Source organism: Megascapheus bottae, chromosome 2, assembly GCF_031878675.1.
Source record: "Megascapheus bottae isolate mThoBot1 chromosome 2, mThoBot2.hap1, whole genome shotgun sequence".
Lineage (NCBI taxonomy): Eukaryota > Metazoa > Chordata > Mammalia > Rodentia > Geomyidae > Megascapheus > Megascapheus bottae.
In genome coordinates this window covers 89,299,836-89,318,626 of record NC_143510.1, presented here as the reverse complement: position 1 = coordinate 89,318,626, position 18,791 = coordinate 89,299,836, and the positions used below count along the sequence as shown (strand labels likewise).

Below are 18,791 nucleotides of genomic sequence, written 5' to 3'. Positions count from 1 at the left end.
CTAAACTACAGGAAGAAAAAAAAAATGCCTCTTCTTAAAGGAGGCCTGGAGGCAAAAGGGAGTGCTTTGAGCCTTTAAGTGTTCTTCAAATGCAAATAAAGGCTAAAGTGTTAAGTGTTTAAGCAAACTTCAGTAAAAGTTTTAAAGAAAATTAGAAATGGGTTTCTGAACAAAATTTGGAAGTGAAGTTGTCCTAAATGTTTATTTCAAAGAAGAGAAAAAAGGAAAATTAGGACTACCAAAATGATTGTTTAATGCTATTTCAGTTCAGTTTGCTATTATAAGTTTCTTTATAGCAATTTCCAGCCGGCAGCAGATCCTTATGCAAATGTAATTTTGGCCCCTACCAAGTTCCAGGTAAGATCCTGCTTAGAGACTATTTCTGTGTTGACCACCTTGTTGCTTTAATTGGAGTAAAGTGGCCTTTTGTAGGACTTATTGATCTGAAAACTGCAGTTCTGAGCCAGCCTGGGCAAAACAAAGTCCTTGTGAGACTGTGGTGTCTAATCTGCCAGCAGAGTGCTAGTGAGGCAGAGTGCTAGCCTTGAGCTGGAGAGCTAAGGGACAGCACCCAGGCCCTTAGTTCAAGTCCAGCAACCAGCAAAGTGAAAACCAATCCCTGTGTTGAGAGACACTACTGGGACAAAAGAAATGAAGCATCCAGATGCAGTAAGCCTCTGCTTGGATGGCAGAGATTGTGTCGATCCTAGCGTCACTTGTGCTTGGCCATTCAAAATTAATCAGAGCCAGGAGGTCATAGCATAGTTTGTAAACATGCCTTACTCATGTCCATGTCTATTTACTCCATAATTGGGCAGGAACTTGTCAGGCATCTGTATTAGTGGGTGAGGGGAAGAGAAAAAAAAAAAAAAGCAGAGCAGGGACAGTGGAATCCAGTTATTCCAAGTGCATTTGTGAGTTGTGAGGCATGGTCAGCAGGTTAGATTGTTCTGGCAGCCATGGCCCTCCAGGGACTGTTGACCTTCAGCATCGTGGTCATGGTGTTCTCTCAGGAAGAATGGAAGTGCCTGGGACAGGCCCAGAAGAATCTGTACAGGGATGTGACTTTGGAGACCTTTAGCCATTTGGTCTCTGTAGGCCTCTCTATTTCTAAGCCTGATGTTATCTCCTTATTGGAGCAAGGAAAAGAGCCTTGGATGATTGCAGATGATACAGCAAGACTGTGGGACCCAGACTTGGAGCCCAGGTATAAGACATTTCCAGACAAAGGTCGTTTGGAAATGGGGTCACTGGATTGGGAAGCAGTGGACAGCCATAACGCCCATGACCTTGGAGGCCGAGGTTTCAAAGGAGGCTGAGAATGCGAAGTCCCATTAGAGGCGCGGCGAGTCAGTAAGCAATGCTACTGCAAGCAAGTGGAACCCCTGCGTGAAAATGCGCCTGCTTTCAAGCATCCCCCAGCCGCCTCCCTACATCAACGCAGTGCACAGAATGTGGGAAGGTATTTAGCCGGGGCTCCCACCTTACTGAGCACCAGAAAACTCACACTGGTGAAAAGTCCTTAGAGTGCCTGCAGTGTGGGAAAACCTTCAGTCGGGCATCACAGCTCATTACATCAGAGGATCCACACAGGCGAGAAACCGGATGGCTGGGCGGAGTGTGGCAAGGCCTTCAGCCGGGGCTCAGAACTCAGTCTCCATCGGAGACTTCATACTGGTGTCAAACCCTGTGGATGAAAAGAATGTGGGAAGAACGTTCAGCAGCATTTCCAACGGGTGCTGCATCAGAGAACCCATACAGGTGAGAAGCCCTATGTGTGTGCAGACTGTGGGAAGGCCTTCATCCAGGGCTCCCAGCTGACCATCCATCAGGGAATCCATACCGGTGTAGAGTGGGGGAAAGCCTTTCAACAGCACTCACAGCTCGCTGTACACCGGGGAAAAGCCGTACGAATGTAAGCAGGGCGGGAAGAGCTTTAGTCACATCTCAGAGGTCACTCGCCCTCAGAGGATCCGTTCTGGGGAGAAGCCTTGTGAATGTCTGGAGTGCGGGAAGGCCTTCTGGCAGCTTGGCCACCGCACTCGCCCTCAGAGAGTTCATAATGGTGACCGACCTGAGACAGGGCCTTCAGCTTGATCTGAAGGAGTTCGCCATGACGGGTAAGGCAGAGTCAACGATCCACCCAACCTAAGACAGGCAGATTTGCTTCTTTTAAAATAAAGACGGGGGAGATGTTGGGGGCCGAGTGTGGGGTCAGAGTGACCTTGGACCTGCACAACTGAGTACACAAGGAAATAAGCTGTTATCATGATGACTTGGGGCTATTGTCAATCGTTGGTTGTTTAACTTACCTGAGACTTGATTGCTGTTTTGTACGACTGTAACCCCTGGTGGTTTCCTGGTTTTAAGAGAAGTATTTAGGATTGGAACTTGAAATAAACGGGGCTACAGTCTTAAGCTCACAGCCTTGCATTCTTGGGTTGCTGACTTCAGCTGTAGACCTCCCGACCCCATCTTTTTCTTGTTTTCTTTTCCAAGCCCTCACCCCCTAAATCAGGAATCCCCATTGGCTGCCGGCAAGGCAGGACTGGGCTTCTAGCCTTCCTGGAGCGCCAGCTGCCGGAGCCTCTTGTGGCCAGGGCTCCAAAAGCTGTGGCCCTAATGAGACCCTGGATTAGCACACGTGCCAGAGTCTTAGGGAGCCGGATGGGTGTGCTGGCTGAGGGCGGGCCCTGAGCAGGCGCTGGCAGGATGCAGGGTGCAGGCAGGCCTGTCTGCTACAATCTCACAGGAGGCTGAGTGTTGCAGGACATGCCTGTGACCCCAACACTGAGGATGCTGGGACCGGAGAACCATGCGATCATGGTCCCCCAGACTCCACGGTGACGCCGTCTCCTCGTTCCTTCCTGCCCCACGGGGAGATGGCCAATCCACCTGGGAGAGCTAGCCCCCTCCAGGCCCTGTAGAGCCGGACTTCTCCTCTCCTAGGGCCACAGCTGGGTTTCAGACAGAGATCATTCTGGAAGCAGTGAGATGAGAGGGATCACCTGGCTATGAATTCAGACCACCCACCAGGCTGGGCCTCATGGCTCACACCTGTAATCCCAGCTCCTCAAGAGGCTGAGAGCTGAGGATCCCATTTGGAGCCAGCCTGTGTAGGAAAGTCTATGAGATTCTTGTCTTCAACTACCCAGCAAAAAGCTGGGGTACTGACTCAAGTGGTAGAGCACCAGCCTTGAGTGGAAAAGGTATGAGAAATTAGGAGGTTCTGAGTTCAAGCCCCAGTACCTACCCATGCATGTGTGTGTGTCAGTGCATGCGCGCGCGCGCGCGCACACACACACACACACGCACACACACATGCACATACACAGAGAACAATTTGGGACACGGCCTTGTCCTTCAGCCATTCTGGGTGAGGGCTGTGCAGCTGGGAGCAGGCTGGCAATATGGCTGTTCCATCGCCAGGGTGGAGGGGTGCCTGGCTGGCAGCGCCTGGAGACGGAGGCCTGTCTGGATGTCTTTGCTGCTCACACTTGTGAACCCCTGGGGAACCAACGCCTGAGTCATCTCTGCACCAGCAAACATATTTAGCTTCCTTGTTTGGCCTTCATAAATCAATTTGCCCCGGCCTCTCACACCTGCCTCTGCCCCCTGGCTGCCTGTCCAACTCCTGGCATCCGGGCCCAGGGTCCCTCTGCCGGTGCCAGGTACCAGGCCCCCATATGGAGAGACGCCCAGGTTCTTGGCTGGGTCTACCTCTCCAGAGACCCTCATGACAGGCAGGAAGGCCAAGAAGACTCCACCTTGTGCCTCTATTCAGTGCCTACTTCCTGAAGCCATTAGAGCTGGGCTTGGCAAGCACAGTTGCAACAGAACAGCTTGTATTCCAGACCTGGTCTCCCTCAACTCAGCACCTACTGGGTCCACGGGGGACTCCCAAACATTTCCTAAGTCCCTATCCCATCTCCTAGCCCTACTGGCTTGTCTTCCACAGCATCTCTTCCAAGAATGCCCCTCCCCAGATTTCTCCTTCCTCCTCCCCACCCCGCTCCCCTCACATTCCCCCTCCCCTCCCGCCCCAGCAGCTCCGGTGGGCTTTGTCTCTCTGCCAGAATGCTTCCAGTCTGCCGTGGGTTGACTGCCGTGTCCATGGTGGCGTGCACGGAGACAGAGCCCAATACTCTCCTGAGTGTTTTGCATATATTTTAATGACTCCTATTTGCAGATGGGAACTCCAAAAACTTGCTTAAGACACCCCATAAACCCAGGCCCCTCACTGGAAGTGGTTTTCAGGGCATTCCTGCCTGAGGCCACTCCCTCTCCGGGGAGTGGACACATGATGTGGTTCATGTCATGGACCTCACCTGGTCCAACCCCTTGGCGAGGAAGACCACATGTGGAGAAGAATGCCCAGCTCCAGGCCAGGCAGGGACTGTGGTCAGGGCGGAGGGGGCTGGGGTGAGGCCTAGTCCAAGGCCTCTGATGGGCTGCTTGAGGCTGACCGAGAGGCCCAGGATGAGGCTCTAAGCTGAACAGTGTCTCAGTCCTGGCTAGGGACGGGTCCAGCCCCACCGGATTAGTTTCAACCACGTGTGCTTGGCGCCCCCTGCTGTCCTGAGTGAGGAGTGCAGGCTGGCAGGAGGGAGGCAGAGGCCACTGGTGGGGGGGTGAGGGCGTGGGGGTGGGGGTCCCCTAGTGTCTGGGCTCATGGTTCAGATGTCAGTGGCCACTCCTCCTGCTTCCTGCTCCCTAGCAGTGCCTAGAATGTTATCTCAGCCTGATTAAAAGGCCCTGGCCCTTTACCAGTTGGCGCCAGTCAAACAGCGGCTGCCATGCAGGCTCTGTGTGCCAGGCACGGAGTAGCACAGTCAGATCTGCATGGAGCTCACAGGCCTGATGCACAGGACGTGTTGTGTAATTGGTACATGTTCTCTCCGGCTCCACTGTTGACTCTCAGGCAGCTTCCTCCTCCAAGAGGCTTCTCGGATTGCCTCTCTGTCTAGCCCAGCTCCTCCTCCTCCATCCCCCAGGGGAGGCCCTGGCACCTGGGTGGGGCTTGTTCTGCCATGTCCAGGTGCAGGGTGATGGCCAACCAGTGCCCCACCCAGGAAGCTATCACCAGCTGTACTCTTGTTTCTGGGGGAGACTCAGAGCAGCCCCCCAGCCCCAGAAAATGAGTCACTGGCAGTGGAAGAGGAAGCTGAGGACTCTCTGAGCTGACACAGCTCCTGGGTGCCCGAGACAGGAAAGGGCCCTTGTCCCTAGGCCTCACCCCTAGCTCGATGCTGCCAGTGTGGGGCAGTGGAGGCCGTCCACTCTGGCCCAGGGGAGTTGTGCACAACCCCCTGCGGGAGCCACAAACCCAAGGAGTTGGCCTGCCCCACCACAAGGCTGCAGGGGGTTCAGGGTGCCCCTCCCCACCAGGGTGGCAGCCCAGCAGAAAAGCCATGGAAGAGACCCCATCTCTAAGCATGAGCCCTATGTCACTGGCTGGCTTGGCCACTGCCTCCAGGCAGTCCTCCTGGTGACCACAGCTGCAAGGCTCTCTTATTGGTTTCCTGCCTGTGGAGCTGCTAACATAGCCTTCAAGGGGCCACCTGCTCAGTTCCCAATGCAACCCCCTTGGGAGCAGAGGGGACTTCAATCAGCCTGCCTGGCTTGGTGAGGAAGCACCCAGATGCAGCCTGACACTTCCAGTCCAAACAGGTTCCTGCAGGTTGGCAGGAGCTGAGGGTCAAGGCAGGTACACCGGAAGTTAGCTGCAGTCTAGGGCTCCTGGCATTGCCCTGAAGAAAGACCTTCTTTCCTTGTCCTGGAAGGCTGGGTGATGGGGGCGAGGGGCTGGACTTGGGGTCCTCACCCGTCACGGCCCTGGTCCAGGCACAGGGCCTGACTCTCCCCAGGAACTGCTGATGGTGCCAGGGACCTGGCTGCATGCCCAGCACCCTCAGGGCTCCTGCCCTTCCTCCTGGACTCAGCCTCCCCCAGAGTCAGCTCCAGGGTGCGGCCAGGGGGAGAGGAAGAGGGGTCCTGAGGAGTGCTGAGGCCCAGGGTCAGGGTCTCCTCCAGGAAGGTCACTGCTGGCTGACAATCTTCTTCTTGCGGGCAGAGAGCAGGTGGTAGAAGGGGACACGGGTGATGCTGGCACTGGGGAGGCAGGAGGGCCACGCTGGGGGAGGCTTTCAGGGCCACACTAGCTACGGGAGGGGGGTGCAGGGCTCCGGGGGAGGGGAAAGTCTGGGAATACCATCTCATCTCATCCTGTTCCACACTCCTGGACGGAATCAGAGAGGACCCAGGCTTGGGAATTCTGCACCTCAGGGGCCCTGAGCCCCTCTGGAGCTCCCAAAGGAGTCAGGAGACCTGCTTCCTCGCCCCCCCCCCCCCAGCTGTGCTCCTGGGCAAGGCCCTGCCCCCTCTGGCCTGTCCCCTCCTCTGAGGAGAATTAGGCTGGAGTCTGGGGATGGGGGTGGGAGAAGATCCTGCACATTCAGGACAATGCCCCTCCCCACTGCCTGCCTTGGCACTGCAGCACTGACCCACGCCATGCCACCCCTTCCCTTTTTGCCAATCAGTGGCTCTCAAAGCTGGCCACTGTGACCATCATGGCCCCTCCACTGCCTCATCTGCTCAGCTTCCACCTGCCCCAGCTCACCAGGACCCTGGGTTACCTGGGGAAGGGGGCACCCACTGATTGCCCTCTTGTCTTTGCCCACTCTGGTCCTTCTCCCTGGAAAGTCCTTCTGCCCACCTGGCTGGGCAGCGATGATGTCAAGAGCTCCCCCTCCCCGCCGCAGAGCCCACCAGTGCCCCTGCTTTCCATGCCACCTGCTTGGCCTCCTGCCAACCTCTCAAAACTGGCACTGCTCATGTCCCCAGGCCTGCTACAATGCCAGGCTCACAGCAAAGTGGGCAGAGGGATTGGCATGCAGTGGGGGTTAGGAGAGCCAGAGAAGACCTCAAGGAAGCCTCTGGAAGGTGCCCCAGGCCACCGGCCCTTACCGAATGGCCTCGATCCACTGGTCTCGCTCGTGAGCGCTGGAGGCGGAGATCCGGTAGGACTCGTGCTTGCCCTCCACCACCTTGCCGTCCCCGTCCGTCTTACAGGCCTTGATTTTCTGGCCGCGGCAGCTGGGGTTGTAGAGCTCCAGACAGAACTGCAGGGCAGGGCGGTGGGAAGGGGAGGCTGCACCCGCTGTCCAGGGGTATTGGAGGTGGGGGGGCAGCACCCCAACATGCTGTTGGTGACCCCACAGTGAGACCCCTCCCTACTCCCGCCCCTTCCCCACTGATCCTTGTGGAGGGAGGGCACATCGCGCTTCTATGCACCCAGTCCCTCCCAAATCCCCACAGGACACATGGGGAAACCGCAGGGGCTTATTCTCAGCCCCAACATCTAGGGACAACTCGCTTTGCCCTTTTGGTGACATCTCATCTGTCCAGGGTCCACGGTCCCAGGTGGACCATGCAGAGGGCTTCCCCTCTGGGAGAGGCCCTAGAGGCCTGCCCCCTCCCTCCCGCAGCCCGTCCCCACGCACTGGCTTCTTGGGGTCCTCCACTTTCTGCACAGAGAGGTTCTCCAGCGGGATGATGCCCCGTGGCTCCTTGTCCTGAAGAGTCAGGAAGGAAGTCAGAGTCACCAAGCGGAGTCTGGGGGCTCTGCAAGACCCCAGAAAGAGTGGCACTTCTGCCATGACTCTGTCTAGCATGGGCAGAGAGCTGTGGCTGGGTCGTGGCGCTGCCCTTCGGCTGCTCCAGCCTTTCCCCCTCTTGGTGCCTCTGTGAAATGGGTAAGGAGATGACTCCCTGCGTCCATGGCTGCTGTCCCGGGAGGGGGGGCGTGGCTGTCAGGAGGGGCGTGGCTGTCAGGAGGGGCGTGGCTGTCAGGAGGGGGCGTGGCTGTCAGGAGGGGGTGGGGCTCTGCTCACTGTGGTGAACTCAAAGTAGTAGAGGCAGTTGTCAGTCAGGATGAACCAGCGTCGTTTCCACGTCTTCACTCGGCCTCCTGCAAGAGGCCAGCGATGTCCACAGCAGGCCAGCCCCAGGTCCAGTGACCCCCACAGGATCCTCCTGCACCTCTCATAGCTTTGACCCCTTGCCAGCCAAATCCATCCCTTTTATGCCCCAAACAGTGGGCCCTGAACAGTGGGCTACCTGACCTGTATTCAGGCTTCTGGTGATCTAGTCTTGGGCAGAGTATCCACCATTCCCTGCTTTCCTGGCACCACCATCCTGGCTCTGCCCTTAGCCTTCTCCCTGCCCAGCACTGGGGGAATGTTTGCAATTCTGATTTGCCATCCCTGCTTCTAGAGGATTTAAAACATGCTTCTGTATTAATCACCATAACTGTGGATGAGAAGGGGACTGTTGGTAACTAACCTTCCTTCCCATGTGAGGAAACGAAGGCACAGAAAGGCTACATCATCTCCTTCATAAGAGGCAGGTTTGGGATGGATGGATGGATGGGTGGGTGGATGGATGGATGGATGGATGGGTGGGTGGATGGATGGATGGGTGGATGGATGGGTGGATGGATGGGTGAGTAGATGGATGGATGGGTGGATGGATGGATGGATGGATGGGTGGATGGATGGATGGGTGGAAGGATGGGTGGATGGATGGGTGGATGGATGGGTGAGTAGATGGATGGGTGAGCGGATGGATGGGAGGATGGGTATGCTGGTAACGTGCTGGAAGCCATAACAGCTCAACTCTAGAGGCTACATGCCAATGTGTGTCCACGTCCTATGGTGTGTGTGTGTGTGTACACCTGCATGTGCACGGGTCAGCCCCTCACCCAGCTTGAGCAGCCAGCCCTCGCGGTCGGGGTTGAAGAAGGTGTGAGTGAGGTCGCTGCCATCGTCCTCGGGGATGGAGAAAGGCTCTCTCTTGATGCTGTCGAAGAGATTCTGGGGACAAGAGGGAAGGGCTTGGCTGAGCTGGCCTCGCTGGCCTCAGGCGGGTCATCTTCCAGCAAGCCCGCCTCTCCTGTTACCCCTGATCCTTCTCCGCAAAATATCCCCTGATCCCCTCAGACATGTTAGAGCCCCTGTCATCCTAGCCTGGCCTCCCCCACAACCCGTCCTGCCTCCCCTCACCCCACATCTAGTACAGGGCAGAGGCAGTGAAAATCACCTCTCCCAAGATACATGTGTGCATGCGTGCGCACACACGTGTGCCCCCCCACACGTGGCTAAAGGAGGCCTGGGGTAGCATGGTGAGCGCTCCTGGTTGTGGTGGCCCTGGGGTGGGCTGGGGTATTGGTGTCTCATCACTTGCAGGCTGTGCCTCTGCTCTTTACTCCCTGGCTCATTCGATCCAGACAGGACACAGAAGGCCGCTAAGCCATTTCCTTTTTGTTGACTGTTGGGTGTCGCTGAGGATTTTCTGGAAATGCTTTCTTTTTTGTGCCAGTCCTGGGGCTTGAACTCAGGGCCTAGGTGCTGTCCCTGAGCTTCTGTGCTTAAGACTAGAGCCACAGCTCCACTTCCAGGTTTTTTTTGTTTGTTTTTTGGTAAGTCTTATGGAAGTGGTGCTGTGGCTCAGGTGGTAGAGCACTAGCCTTGAGCACAGAAGCTCAGGGACAGTGCCCAGGCCTTAAGTTCAAGCCCCGTAAGTGACCAAAAAAAAGTCTCATGGACTCACCTTCCCAGGCTAGTTTCAAATCACAACCCTCAGATCTCAGGCTCTGGAGTAGATGGGATTATAGGCGTAAGCCACTGCACGCATGATTTTCTGAAGATTTTAAACCAACCATTTCTCCATCTTTGTTCAGTTCTGCCAGAACCCCCCAGTCTGGCGAAGGCAGGTGGGAAGCTGGCCCCTGCTTCAGACACTCGGTCCCTGAGCTCAGCAGAAGAGTGGGAGCTGGGTGCTTCTCAGGGACGCTCCCCCAATCCCCCAGGCCTTGTCCTGGGAATTCCCAGGTGGCCTGGCTGGTGGCAAAAGAGTCCTTGGTGGAAGAGTCTCAGCAGGACCAAGTATTTGGGAGGCCGGAGGAGGCAGCGTGGGTGTGGATAGCACCTTGGCCTGCACAGAAACCACTGGAGACCCGGAAGCTACTGCGGTCACTCATCAGCCCATGTGCTTGGCTTCCACGCAGAAGACAGCTCAGCCCTCAGCCGCCCCCACTTCCTGGGCCTGTAAACACTCAGCACCACCTGCAAACCAGGCAGGGCTGCACCGGCGCGTGCATGCAGACCCAGCGCCCCCCGATGGCCGTGCTGAGGATCTGCACAGGTCCTTGAGCCCAACAGTTCACCCAAGGCAGAAGAAAAATCTCTGCAGCCATGGTACCCTGCTTTTTCTCACAGTCAGTCTGTCACTCTGCCTGCCTGCTTGCCTGCCTCTCAACCTCCTTGGGTTCAAGGAAGGACAGGACTGAGTGACAGCACCTTCATGACTAAGGATCAAGGGGAAGAGTGGCTCAGAGCCTGGCAGGACCCCTATGCCCACTCCCAGTGAGGCTGGTGACCTGGGACAAGGACAAAGCGTCTCCTGGGACCCAGATGGGCCTCTCCAGTGCCTGGACTGCTGGACTCTGCCCCCTCTGCCCTGCCCATGCTCTTCCTCTGTTTGTACCTAAGGCTGCACCTGGAGACAGGCGGAAGCCCCTTAGGCAGATCCTGTCTAAGAGGAAGGCCGACATATAGGAAAGAGAGGGCTGCTGAGAGGTGGGGCGCTGGTGTTACTGAGCACCTGGATCTAGCCAAGCCTGGAGCCAACTTTCTGAAGGAAAATTGAGCCATGACTTTTTTGGGGTAACAGGAGTTGAGGGTTTCTCATCTAGGAAATAACTGTCATTGGGAAACACAACCAAGCCCTCTGTCCTCAGCGCTGTCTGTCTGTCTGTCTGTCTTATAGTAGAAAGGGCTCCAGACTGGGCTTGAGCTGGGAGCCTCACAAGGCCTGGGGCTGTGGCTAGTTGCCTCTCTGGAAGCCCAGTGTCTGTGTTTGAGATGGTCTACTGGGATCCAAGAGGCCTACACTGGGAGAAACCCAGCCTTCCCTTCCCGGGGCCTGTTTCTCCACTTGCACCCTCAGTGGGTAGAGTATCAGGTGCTATGACTATCCATCCTTCTTCCTCGGTTGTATGTCAGTCCATTATGCAGATGAAGAAACCAAGGCTGGCTCCCAAGGTCACATGGCCAAGAGCAGAGGTGGGCCTGAGCTCCCACCAGCTCCAGCCCTTGCTGGGTTTGTTCTCTCAAGGCCAGTGCTCTACCAACTGGAGCCACAGCTCCACTTTCAGCCTTTTCCTGGTTAACTGGAGATCAGTCTCATGGACTGTCCTTCCCAGGCTGGCTTTGAACCACAATCCTCAGATATCAGCCTCCTGAGTAGCTTGGATTACAGGTGTGAGCCATGGGCACCTGAGGAAAAACTGTCTCCTACCAAAGGACAGAGTTTAAATATTCCAAGGTGCTGAAATTCCAAATGGAGAGGGGAACAAGAGAGAGATGAGAAGGCCCCTACTTCACAGAACTACTGCAAAGACTCAGCTGGCTCCCACCAGGCCTAGGGGTTCTTTGATGGTTTCAAAGCTTTGGGATTAATTAGCCACTCTAAGTGTCCCCAAGTATTTTTCTGTACCCACAGGGTCTTTTCCAAGGCCACAGAGCCAGCAAAGGGAAGATGAGGGGTGACCAGTACCCTAGGTCTAGGTTGCTAGGTGTTGTGGCCCCTCCCTGACAACAGGTCTCTTCTGGGGACTGGTGGGGGGCACACTCCTCCCTGAGGGACCCAGGGGCTCTGTGGGTTGCTGGGCTGGATTGGATGCTATGCCCCCATCATCCTCTCTGCTGGCTCTGATCTGGGGTGTGCAGTGGCGCTATCAAGATCTAGAGCACCCACAGTCCCGGAAGTGAACTGTGGGTTCACATTGCGCAGCCAGGCCATTCTGTGCCCTGCATTTACAATCGGCTCCTGCCTCTGGCTTGCTCTTGAGGCTGGCATTCAAAGCCCCGGATGCTCTGGCCAAATCTACCTCTGGCGGTTGTCTGACTCAGCTGGCCCGACTCCCAGCCCAGCCCTCTCCAGACAGGATAGGACTACAGTCTAGCTGCCTCCTGGAATGTTCTTCCCCAGCTTCTCTTCTGAGAGCACTCCAATCCAACAACCGTCAAGGCCCAGCTTAGAAGTCCTCTGCTGCAGGGAAGCTTCCAGCACAGGACTGCCTTCTCCTATGCTAGGCCACTGCAGTGCCTGAATTGCCACAGTGATGCCCTGCAGCCAGTGGCACCTGTGACCCAGGCTTGTAACTCCCTGTAAGTCCCGTTCCCATCTGACCTTGAACCTGACAGAGTTATCAGGTCAGGGCCTGTGTTCACTCAACCCTCAGCATCAAGGATTAAGGCACTCATTTTGAAACGATCATCCCTCTGTAGATCCCCATCGCTCTAGACTAAGCCACTTCAGAACCAACGGCTTTGATGATGTCCACGTCCATCTCAAGACGGTGGGCAGCCTGGGCGTCTGGATGCCTGGCTAGCCACTGGCCCCGCCCCATTAAGCAAGCCCTGGGCGGCCACGCCCCCTCAACCTGTGTGACCCCGCCCCTCAAAGCCCTGGGTGCCCACGCCCTCCCGCTCTGCGCGACCCCGCCCACTCCATGTGGCCACGCCCCTCACTCCGTGTGACCCCTCCCCTCAAAGCCCTGGGTGGCCACGCCCTCCCGCTCTGCCCGACCTCGACCACCCCATATGACCACGCCCCTCACCTTGTGTGACCCTGCCCCTGTAAGCCCTGGGCGGTCCTGCCCACCAGCGTGACCACGCCCCTCACCCTGTGCAACCCCGCCCCTCTAAGCCCTGGGCGGCCACGCCCTTCACTCTGTGCGACCCCGCCCCTGTAAGACCTGGGAGGCCACTCCCCCCTGTATGACCCCGCCCTTCTAAGCCCTGGGCGGCCCCGCCCCCCGCGTGGCCACGCCCCTCACCCTGTGCGACCCAGCTCTCTAAGCCCTGGGCGGCCCCGCCCCCTCGCTCTGCGCGGCCAGTCCCCCGCGTGTGGCCACGCCCCTCACCCTGTGGGGCCCCGCCCCTCTAAGCCCTGGGCGGCCACGCCCCAGCTCTGCGCGGCCCCGCCCCCACGTGGCCCGACCCTCACCCTGTGAGACCCCGCCCCTCTAAGCCCTGGGCGGCCACGCCCCAGCTCTGCGCGGCCCCGCCCCCACGTGGCCACGCCCGTCACCCTGTGAGACCCCGCCCCCTAAGCCCTGGACGGCCACGCCTCCGCTCTGCGCGGCCTGCCCCCCGCGTGGCCCCGCCCCTCTAAGCCCTGGGCGGCCACGCCCCCGGTCTGCGCGGCCCCGCCCCCGCGTGGCCTCGACCCTCACCCTGTGAGACCCCACCCCTCTAAGCCCTGGGCGGTCCCGCCCACCGGGGTGGCCACGCCCCTCACCCTGCGCGGCCCCGCCCCTCTAAGTCCTGGGCGACCCCGCCCCCCGCGTGGCCCCGCCCCTCTAGGCCCTGGGCGGCCCCGCCCCCCGCGTGGCCCCGCCCCTCACCCGAAGCTGCTCCTCCGGCAGGTCGCTGCCCTCGTTGATCCCGCGGTTCATGGAGACGAAGCGCTCAAAGGGCGGCCTGTCCCGGACGTTGGGGTTGTGCAGACTGGTGTTGAGCATGATGACGGAGAAGGACAGCACGTAGCAGGTGTCTGCGGGAGCGCGCGGGTCACGTCCCCTGGCGGCCCACGAGGCCGTGGCGTCCCCCACCCTGGGGTCCCCCCCCCCCCGGGCCGGGCCGGGCCGGGCCTCACCCGGGGACCGGAAGACGCCGGGGTTGCACAGGCAGTAGCGCGCAGCGAAGGCCTCCATCATGCGGTCGATCTTCTGGGCCTCCCCAGGCAGCCGGAAGCTCCACAGGAACTGCCTGGGCCGGGGGTGCGGGCCCGGTGAGACCCCGCCCCTGCGCCCCCATAAAGAGGAGCCTGGCGCGCGCCCTGCCCACCTCCTCACCTGAGGGCCTGGACCAGGTTGAGGTTGGCAAACTCATGGCAGTCCACGAAGGCCTGCAGGACCTGGAGGTTCACAGGGTCTCTGCAGAGGGGAGGAGGGGCAGGGTGCACTAGGACTGGCACCCACCTCCTGGGGTGGGAGGGACACTGGCGGGCCTCCCCCGCGTGGGCTCACCTGTCCAGGGGTGGGAGGCCTCCGGGGAGGAGGGAGGCATGGGTTTCCTGGCCCAGCTCTACCCCACACCCCCAGGTCCACCCTCACCTTCCTCCTCTTTATCTGCCTCCACCCCCCTTCAGTCTCATCACTTGCTCTTTCTTGACCTGTCTCTACACCCAGGGCCTTTGCACTTGCTGTTCTCACTTTCTTAAAAACTTAATTAATTAATTTGCCAGTCCTGGGTTTGGGCTCAGGGCCTGGACACTGTCTTTGGGTTTTCTCAAGGCTAGCGCTCTTCCACTTTGGCCACAGTACCACTTCCGGCTTTTTGCTATGTGTGTGGGACCAAAGAATCGAACCCGGGTCTTCGTGCATGCTAGGCAGGCACTCTACCACTAGGCCACACTCCTGGGCCCACACTAACTAGCTAAAGCCGCAGCCCCTGGCCCAGGGTCCTCAGGGACTCCTGTTGTCACACACATTTGCTGCTCCCTGGGGTGGGTCTGCCTTTCCACATACAGCATGCCTCCAGATGCCCATAGCAGTATTGCCGAACAAATGAATGAATGAATGAAAAAATGAAAGATCCCCAGTTCAGGCAAGCTGGCCAGCCCAGCACCACCCGCCTCACTGCACACGTGCACCTGCCCAGCTCCCCTGAGGCCCAGGGCCCCTCACCTCTCCCCCAGGTAGGTGCCAATGGCTGTCTTGTTGAGGCCTTCGCCCTTGTACAGGAACTGGGCGATGTCCTGGACTTCAGGGGTCAGCAGCTGGTGCTCAATGAGATACTGGATGCCCTGGGGTGACATGGTGTGTGTGTGTGAGAGAGAGAGAGAGAGAGAGAGAGAGAGAGAGAGAGAGAGAGAGAGAGAGGGGCAGCACTGCCCTGTTCAACCCAGGCTCTGGAGGGCCAGCGGGAGGGGTGGGGCTTCGAGGCGGGGCCCTGGGAGACGGGGTGGGGCCTCTGGGCGTCACCCTGGGGAGAGGCTGGGCCTTGGGGCGGGGCCTGTTGGATGGGGCGTGGCCGCTGGCTTTTGGCTGGCTCAGCAGCTGAGGAGCTGGAGGTGAGCAGACTCAGGGCTGTCAGTCATGGGCCTGGTTCAGCCAGGGGCCCCTGGCTCCCCTGCAGCTGGTCCTGCTGTGAGTCTAGCACGAGGACATGCACTCTACTAAGTGCAGTGAGTGGCTGAGCCCTGAAGCTGCTGGTGTTTAAAAAACCATGGAGCGTGTTGACCGCAAGACTGAAGGGAAGCGCAGGCCCACCACACTCAGCCCCGGCGTGTGTGCGCGTGTGTCCTTGCACATGTGTGTGTGTCATCACACTGGTATGCTTGCGTGCAGCTCACCCAATGTTCACGTGCGCACACACAGAGGCACCGTGTGCCACATGGAATGTGCACACACATGGAGCTCATGCACACACATGCCCGCGTGCTGGCGTCTCGGCCTCCTGGCAGGATGGGGAGTCTGAGGTGCAGCTCTAGGACTGGCAACACCCCCCCAAGAGCCCAGGGGGAGGGGACCAAGCCCTAGAACTAGCAGAGGGGCGGGAGGGGAGCCCTATCAGACCCGCTGTCCCCCCCAGCTCGAGCTCAGCCCCCCGTGTCAGCAGGGGCAGAGAGCCCATGCCAGCCTGGCACCCCTCACCTTCATGGGGTCCATGTTGAACTTCTTGCGCCCGATGCACAGCTCCTTCTCCTTCTGGGCCATCCGGCTGTGGGCAGAGATGCATCTGCCTGGGCTGCCCAGCACCCCTGGCCCCCTGGCCCCTCCTAGGGGAGCCGACATGGCCTTGGGGGGCCCTGGAGGGCGGGACAAGCTCGGAGTCTGACCAGAGCCGGGCGGTGCTCTGGGGAGCCGGGAGGAGTGAGGACACTGAGTCCGGGCCCCACACTGGGGGACAGCCACTTTGGCTGAGCCCTTCACCTCCCCATCTGGAAGAGGGCTGAAAGCTGAGGGAGCGGCTGCTGGGAATGCACAGGTGCGTGCGCACAGGTGTCAGCACAGGTGCGCGCAGGTGTCAGCACGGGTGCGTGCGCGCAGGTGTCAGCACAGGTGCGTGCGCGCAGGTGTCAGCACACTGCAGAGCTGGGAGACGGGGGCGGGGCTGGAGTCCCCGGGGCCTTGGGGATTGTTTAGGAACCTTCTCCTTGCACAAATGGGGAAACTGAGGCCCAGAGTGTGGAAGGGTCCACCCTAAGCCACAGAGGCAGAAAATGTCTTCCTGTGGAAGGGATGGATGTGGGCCCTGGACTCATTCCTGCCAGGCTTCACCTCTCCTGGGCATCCTCGAAGCAGTCGATCTGAGCGAACACATCTGCTATCTCCTCCTTCAGCTTCTGCGGGGGGCCAGGGTGGGGCGGTCAGGGTGGGACAGGACCTCCCTCCACCCCCACACCTGCCCCAGCTGCCACAGCCTCCTCCTGGGGGCTGACAGAGCAGGAGCAGCGGGCCCAGCACCCCCACAGGACAGCAGCACCTAGGAGGGACCCCAGATACCCGGCCCTCTGTGGGAGGCCTCCAGGGAGCTCCTCAACCTTGTCCTGGGACCCAGGCCAAGAGCTCCTACCCCCCTCCCCCTCCCCCGCCATGAAATGGGATTCATTCAGTGTTCACTGAGGACTTGGTGTCTTCACCAGCACAGAAAAAGTGTGACAGATGCTAGCTTAACTAAGGGGATGATTTCTGTGGTCTTAGAGAATGAAGTAGTGAGGAGAAGCCAGGAGGAGAGCTTGGAGGCTCTGCAGGCAGAGGAAGGGCATGTGCAAAGGCCCAGGGGTAGGTCTGCATAAGGAATGGAGTCTTAGGGTCTCAGGTTGCTGAGCAGCTAAGAGACTGGTCAGCTGCCAGCTGGACATGTAATGGTATTGTTTTGACCAGATGCTCTGCCTCTGTCGGGAGAGGCCAGGCCTGGTGGAGGGAGGTGGGTAGAGTGGGGGGGGGGGGGGGGGGAGGGGCTCCCTCTCTGGCTCCTGGCCCCCTCAGAGGTCTGGTTCTGGGTGTTCAGGCCCAGGCTGCTCCCCTGGCCCCCCAGGCCCTGGCCTGGTGGGGCTGTGTGACCGGGCCAGGCCGGGTCTGCTTGTGCAAGCGTGGCTCTGCACACACCTCGATGTCCTCCAGCAGCTGCTTGCGGTGCCATCGGATCCGCTGCAGCTCCTCCGCCTCCCTGCTGCTCAGCTCGCTGGGCTCTGGGGAGCAGAGACGGGGTCTGACTCTGTGTCCCTTCCCGCCTCCTCCCTCCGAAGCCCCTGGTGCAACGCTGGCTCCCTCGGGAGGCCTTCCTGTCCACCCCGGGCCCCGATTGGCCAGAAGGCAGTCATGTGACCACACGTAGCTGCAAGGGAGTCTGGGAGGCGGGTCTGTAGGGGTGTGGCCGCCAGGTGGGGGGACGGGGATGAGAGTGAGGCGTTGGTGCAGGTCATTCTGGCTCTGTCCACCGATGACACTCGCACAGCTTCTGTGACCAGGCCACACGGCCTGGGTCCTGGGGCCAGGGTGGACAGGAGCCTGGACGCGGCCTTGAGGGGGCCTGGCCTCACTTTGCTCAGGCTGGCGTTGGGCTTTTTTGCTAAGGTTGGTGCTCTGCTGCTTGCACCGCAGTCTCACTTTTGGACTTTCCGGTGGGCGCTTGGCTTCACGTGGGGATCCTCCGATCTCAGCCTCCCGAGCGCGGGGGTTACAGACAGAGCTGGGAGAGGCTTTGCTTTTGTACGATAGGAACGCCCATCAGCCGGGTGCTGGCGGGATCCTGGTTCAGAGCCAGCCAGGCCGGAAAGTCCGCGAGACGCCAATGTCAATAAACTACTCGGAAAAGGAGGGCGAGGCGTGACACTGGCTCAAGGGGCAGAGCACGAGCCCTGAGAAATCTCAGGGACAGAACCCACGGCTCAAGGTCAAGCCCCAGGACCACAGGCAAGTGCACCCCCCCTCAGATATCACAAGGTTCTGACCACCATGGCCACAGTGCAGCTGCCTCGGCCTCCCTGCTCCCCACCCCAGGTTGCCAGCCCCTGCCTGGCCCCTGTCCGCTGGCTGCCTCCCCCCCCTGACCCCCACTTCCCCTTTCCAGTATATTTTTGGGGCTCATAGCTCTGCCTCCAGGGCAGCTGCTTTGCTTCCCTCTGCCGGCGGGAGGGGCGCCCTGGGCTGGTGGGGCGGGGTGCCAGCCTGTGGCCTGCAGGTCACCGTGTGTGGCTTCCTCTCCCTGGCCTGGTCACCCCTTTTGTCCCTGATGTCCTTGGGGACCTGCTGTCCTGTCCAGGCACGGGCAGGAGCAGGCAGGTAAACTAGAAAAACCATAATCAAGGTGGGGAAACTGAGGCCACAGAGGGAAGAGGCCAGCTGCTGGCCTGGCAGGCTGGTGCAGTGGCTGGGCCCAGGTCTCCTCCAGTCCTGCATCCCCAGGTCAGGTGCATAGGGGAGGACTGGAGCCCAGAATGTCCTACCCACCTCCTCTTCCTCCAGGAAGTCCTCCTTGATCACCTGGGTCCCCACACCCAGGCTCCACTGTGCTCCTGTCTGTCTGATGGGGTCCCATCTCCACACTGTAGCTCCTCGGGCCCAGGCCTGCCTGCTACCCGTCCTTCCGTTTGTCTGTCCCTCTGCAGCACTAGAGCAAGTGCTCTGCAGGAGAGCTTGCAGAATGAACTGGTCATGGCTTCCCTGTTGAGCTAGTTCCTTCTCAGGGCTGGCCACTGTGTCCCCCCACCCCACC

The 18,791-nt window shown here is 59.3% G+C and overlaps 1 protein-coding gene and 1 pseudogene across 1 annotated transcript; one reads left to right on the top strand and one right to left on the bottom strand.

Moving 5' to 3' along the window:
* The first annotated feature begins 211 nt into the window (after positions 1-211).
* LOC150067520 (uncharacterized) lies at positions 212-2,382 on the top strand (annotated as a pseudogene).
* A 1,790-nt stretch (positions 2,383-4,172) lies between these two features.
* Cyth4 (cytohesin 4) lies at positions 4,173-17,272 on the bottom strand. Its single transcript, XM_090328655.1, has 12 exons — positions 17,183-17,272; positions 16,352-16,416; positions 15,725-15,791; positions 14,756-14,874; positions 13,922-14,002; positions 13,723-13,835; positions 13,472-13,620; positions 8,762-8,873; positions 7,893-7,969; positions 7,503-7,574; positions 6,967-7,121; positions 4,173-6,111 (listed from the first exon to the last, which is right to left on the bottom strand). Exons 3-12 carry the CDS (start codon positions 15,785-15,787, stop codon positions 6,039-6,041), a joined length of 1,014 nt encoding a protein of 337 aa, XP_090184781.1. The 5' UTR covers positions 15,788-15,791; positions 16,352-16,416; positions 17,183-17,272; the 3' UTR covers positions 4,173-6,038.
* Positions 17,273-18,791: the final 1,519 nt, after the last annotated feature.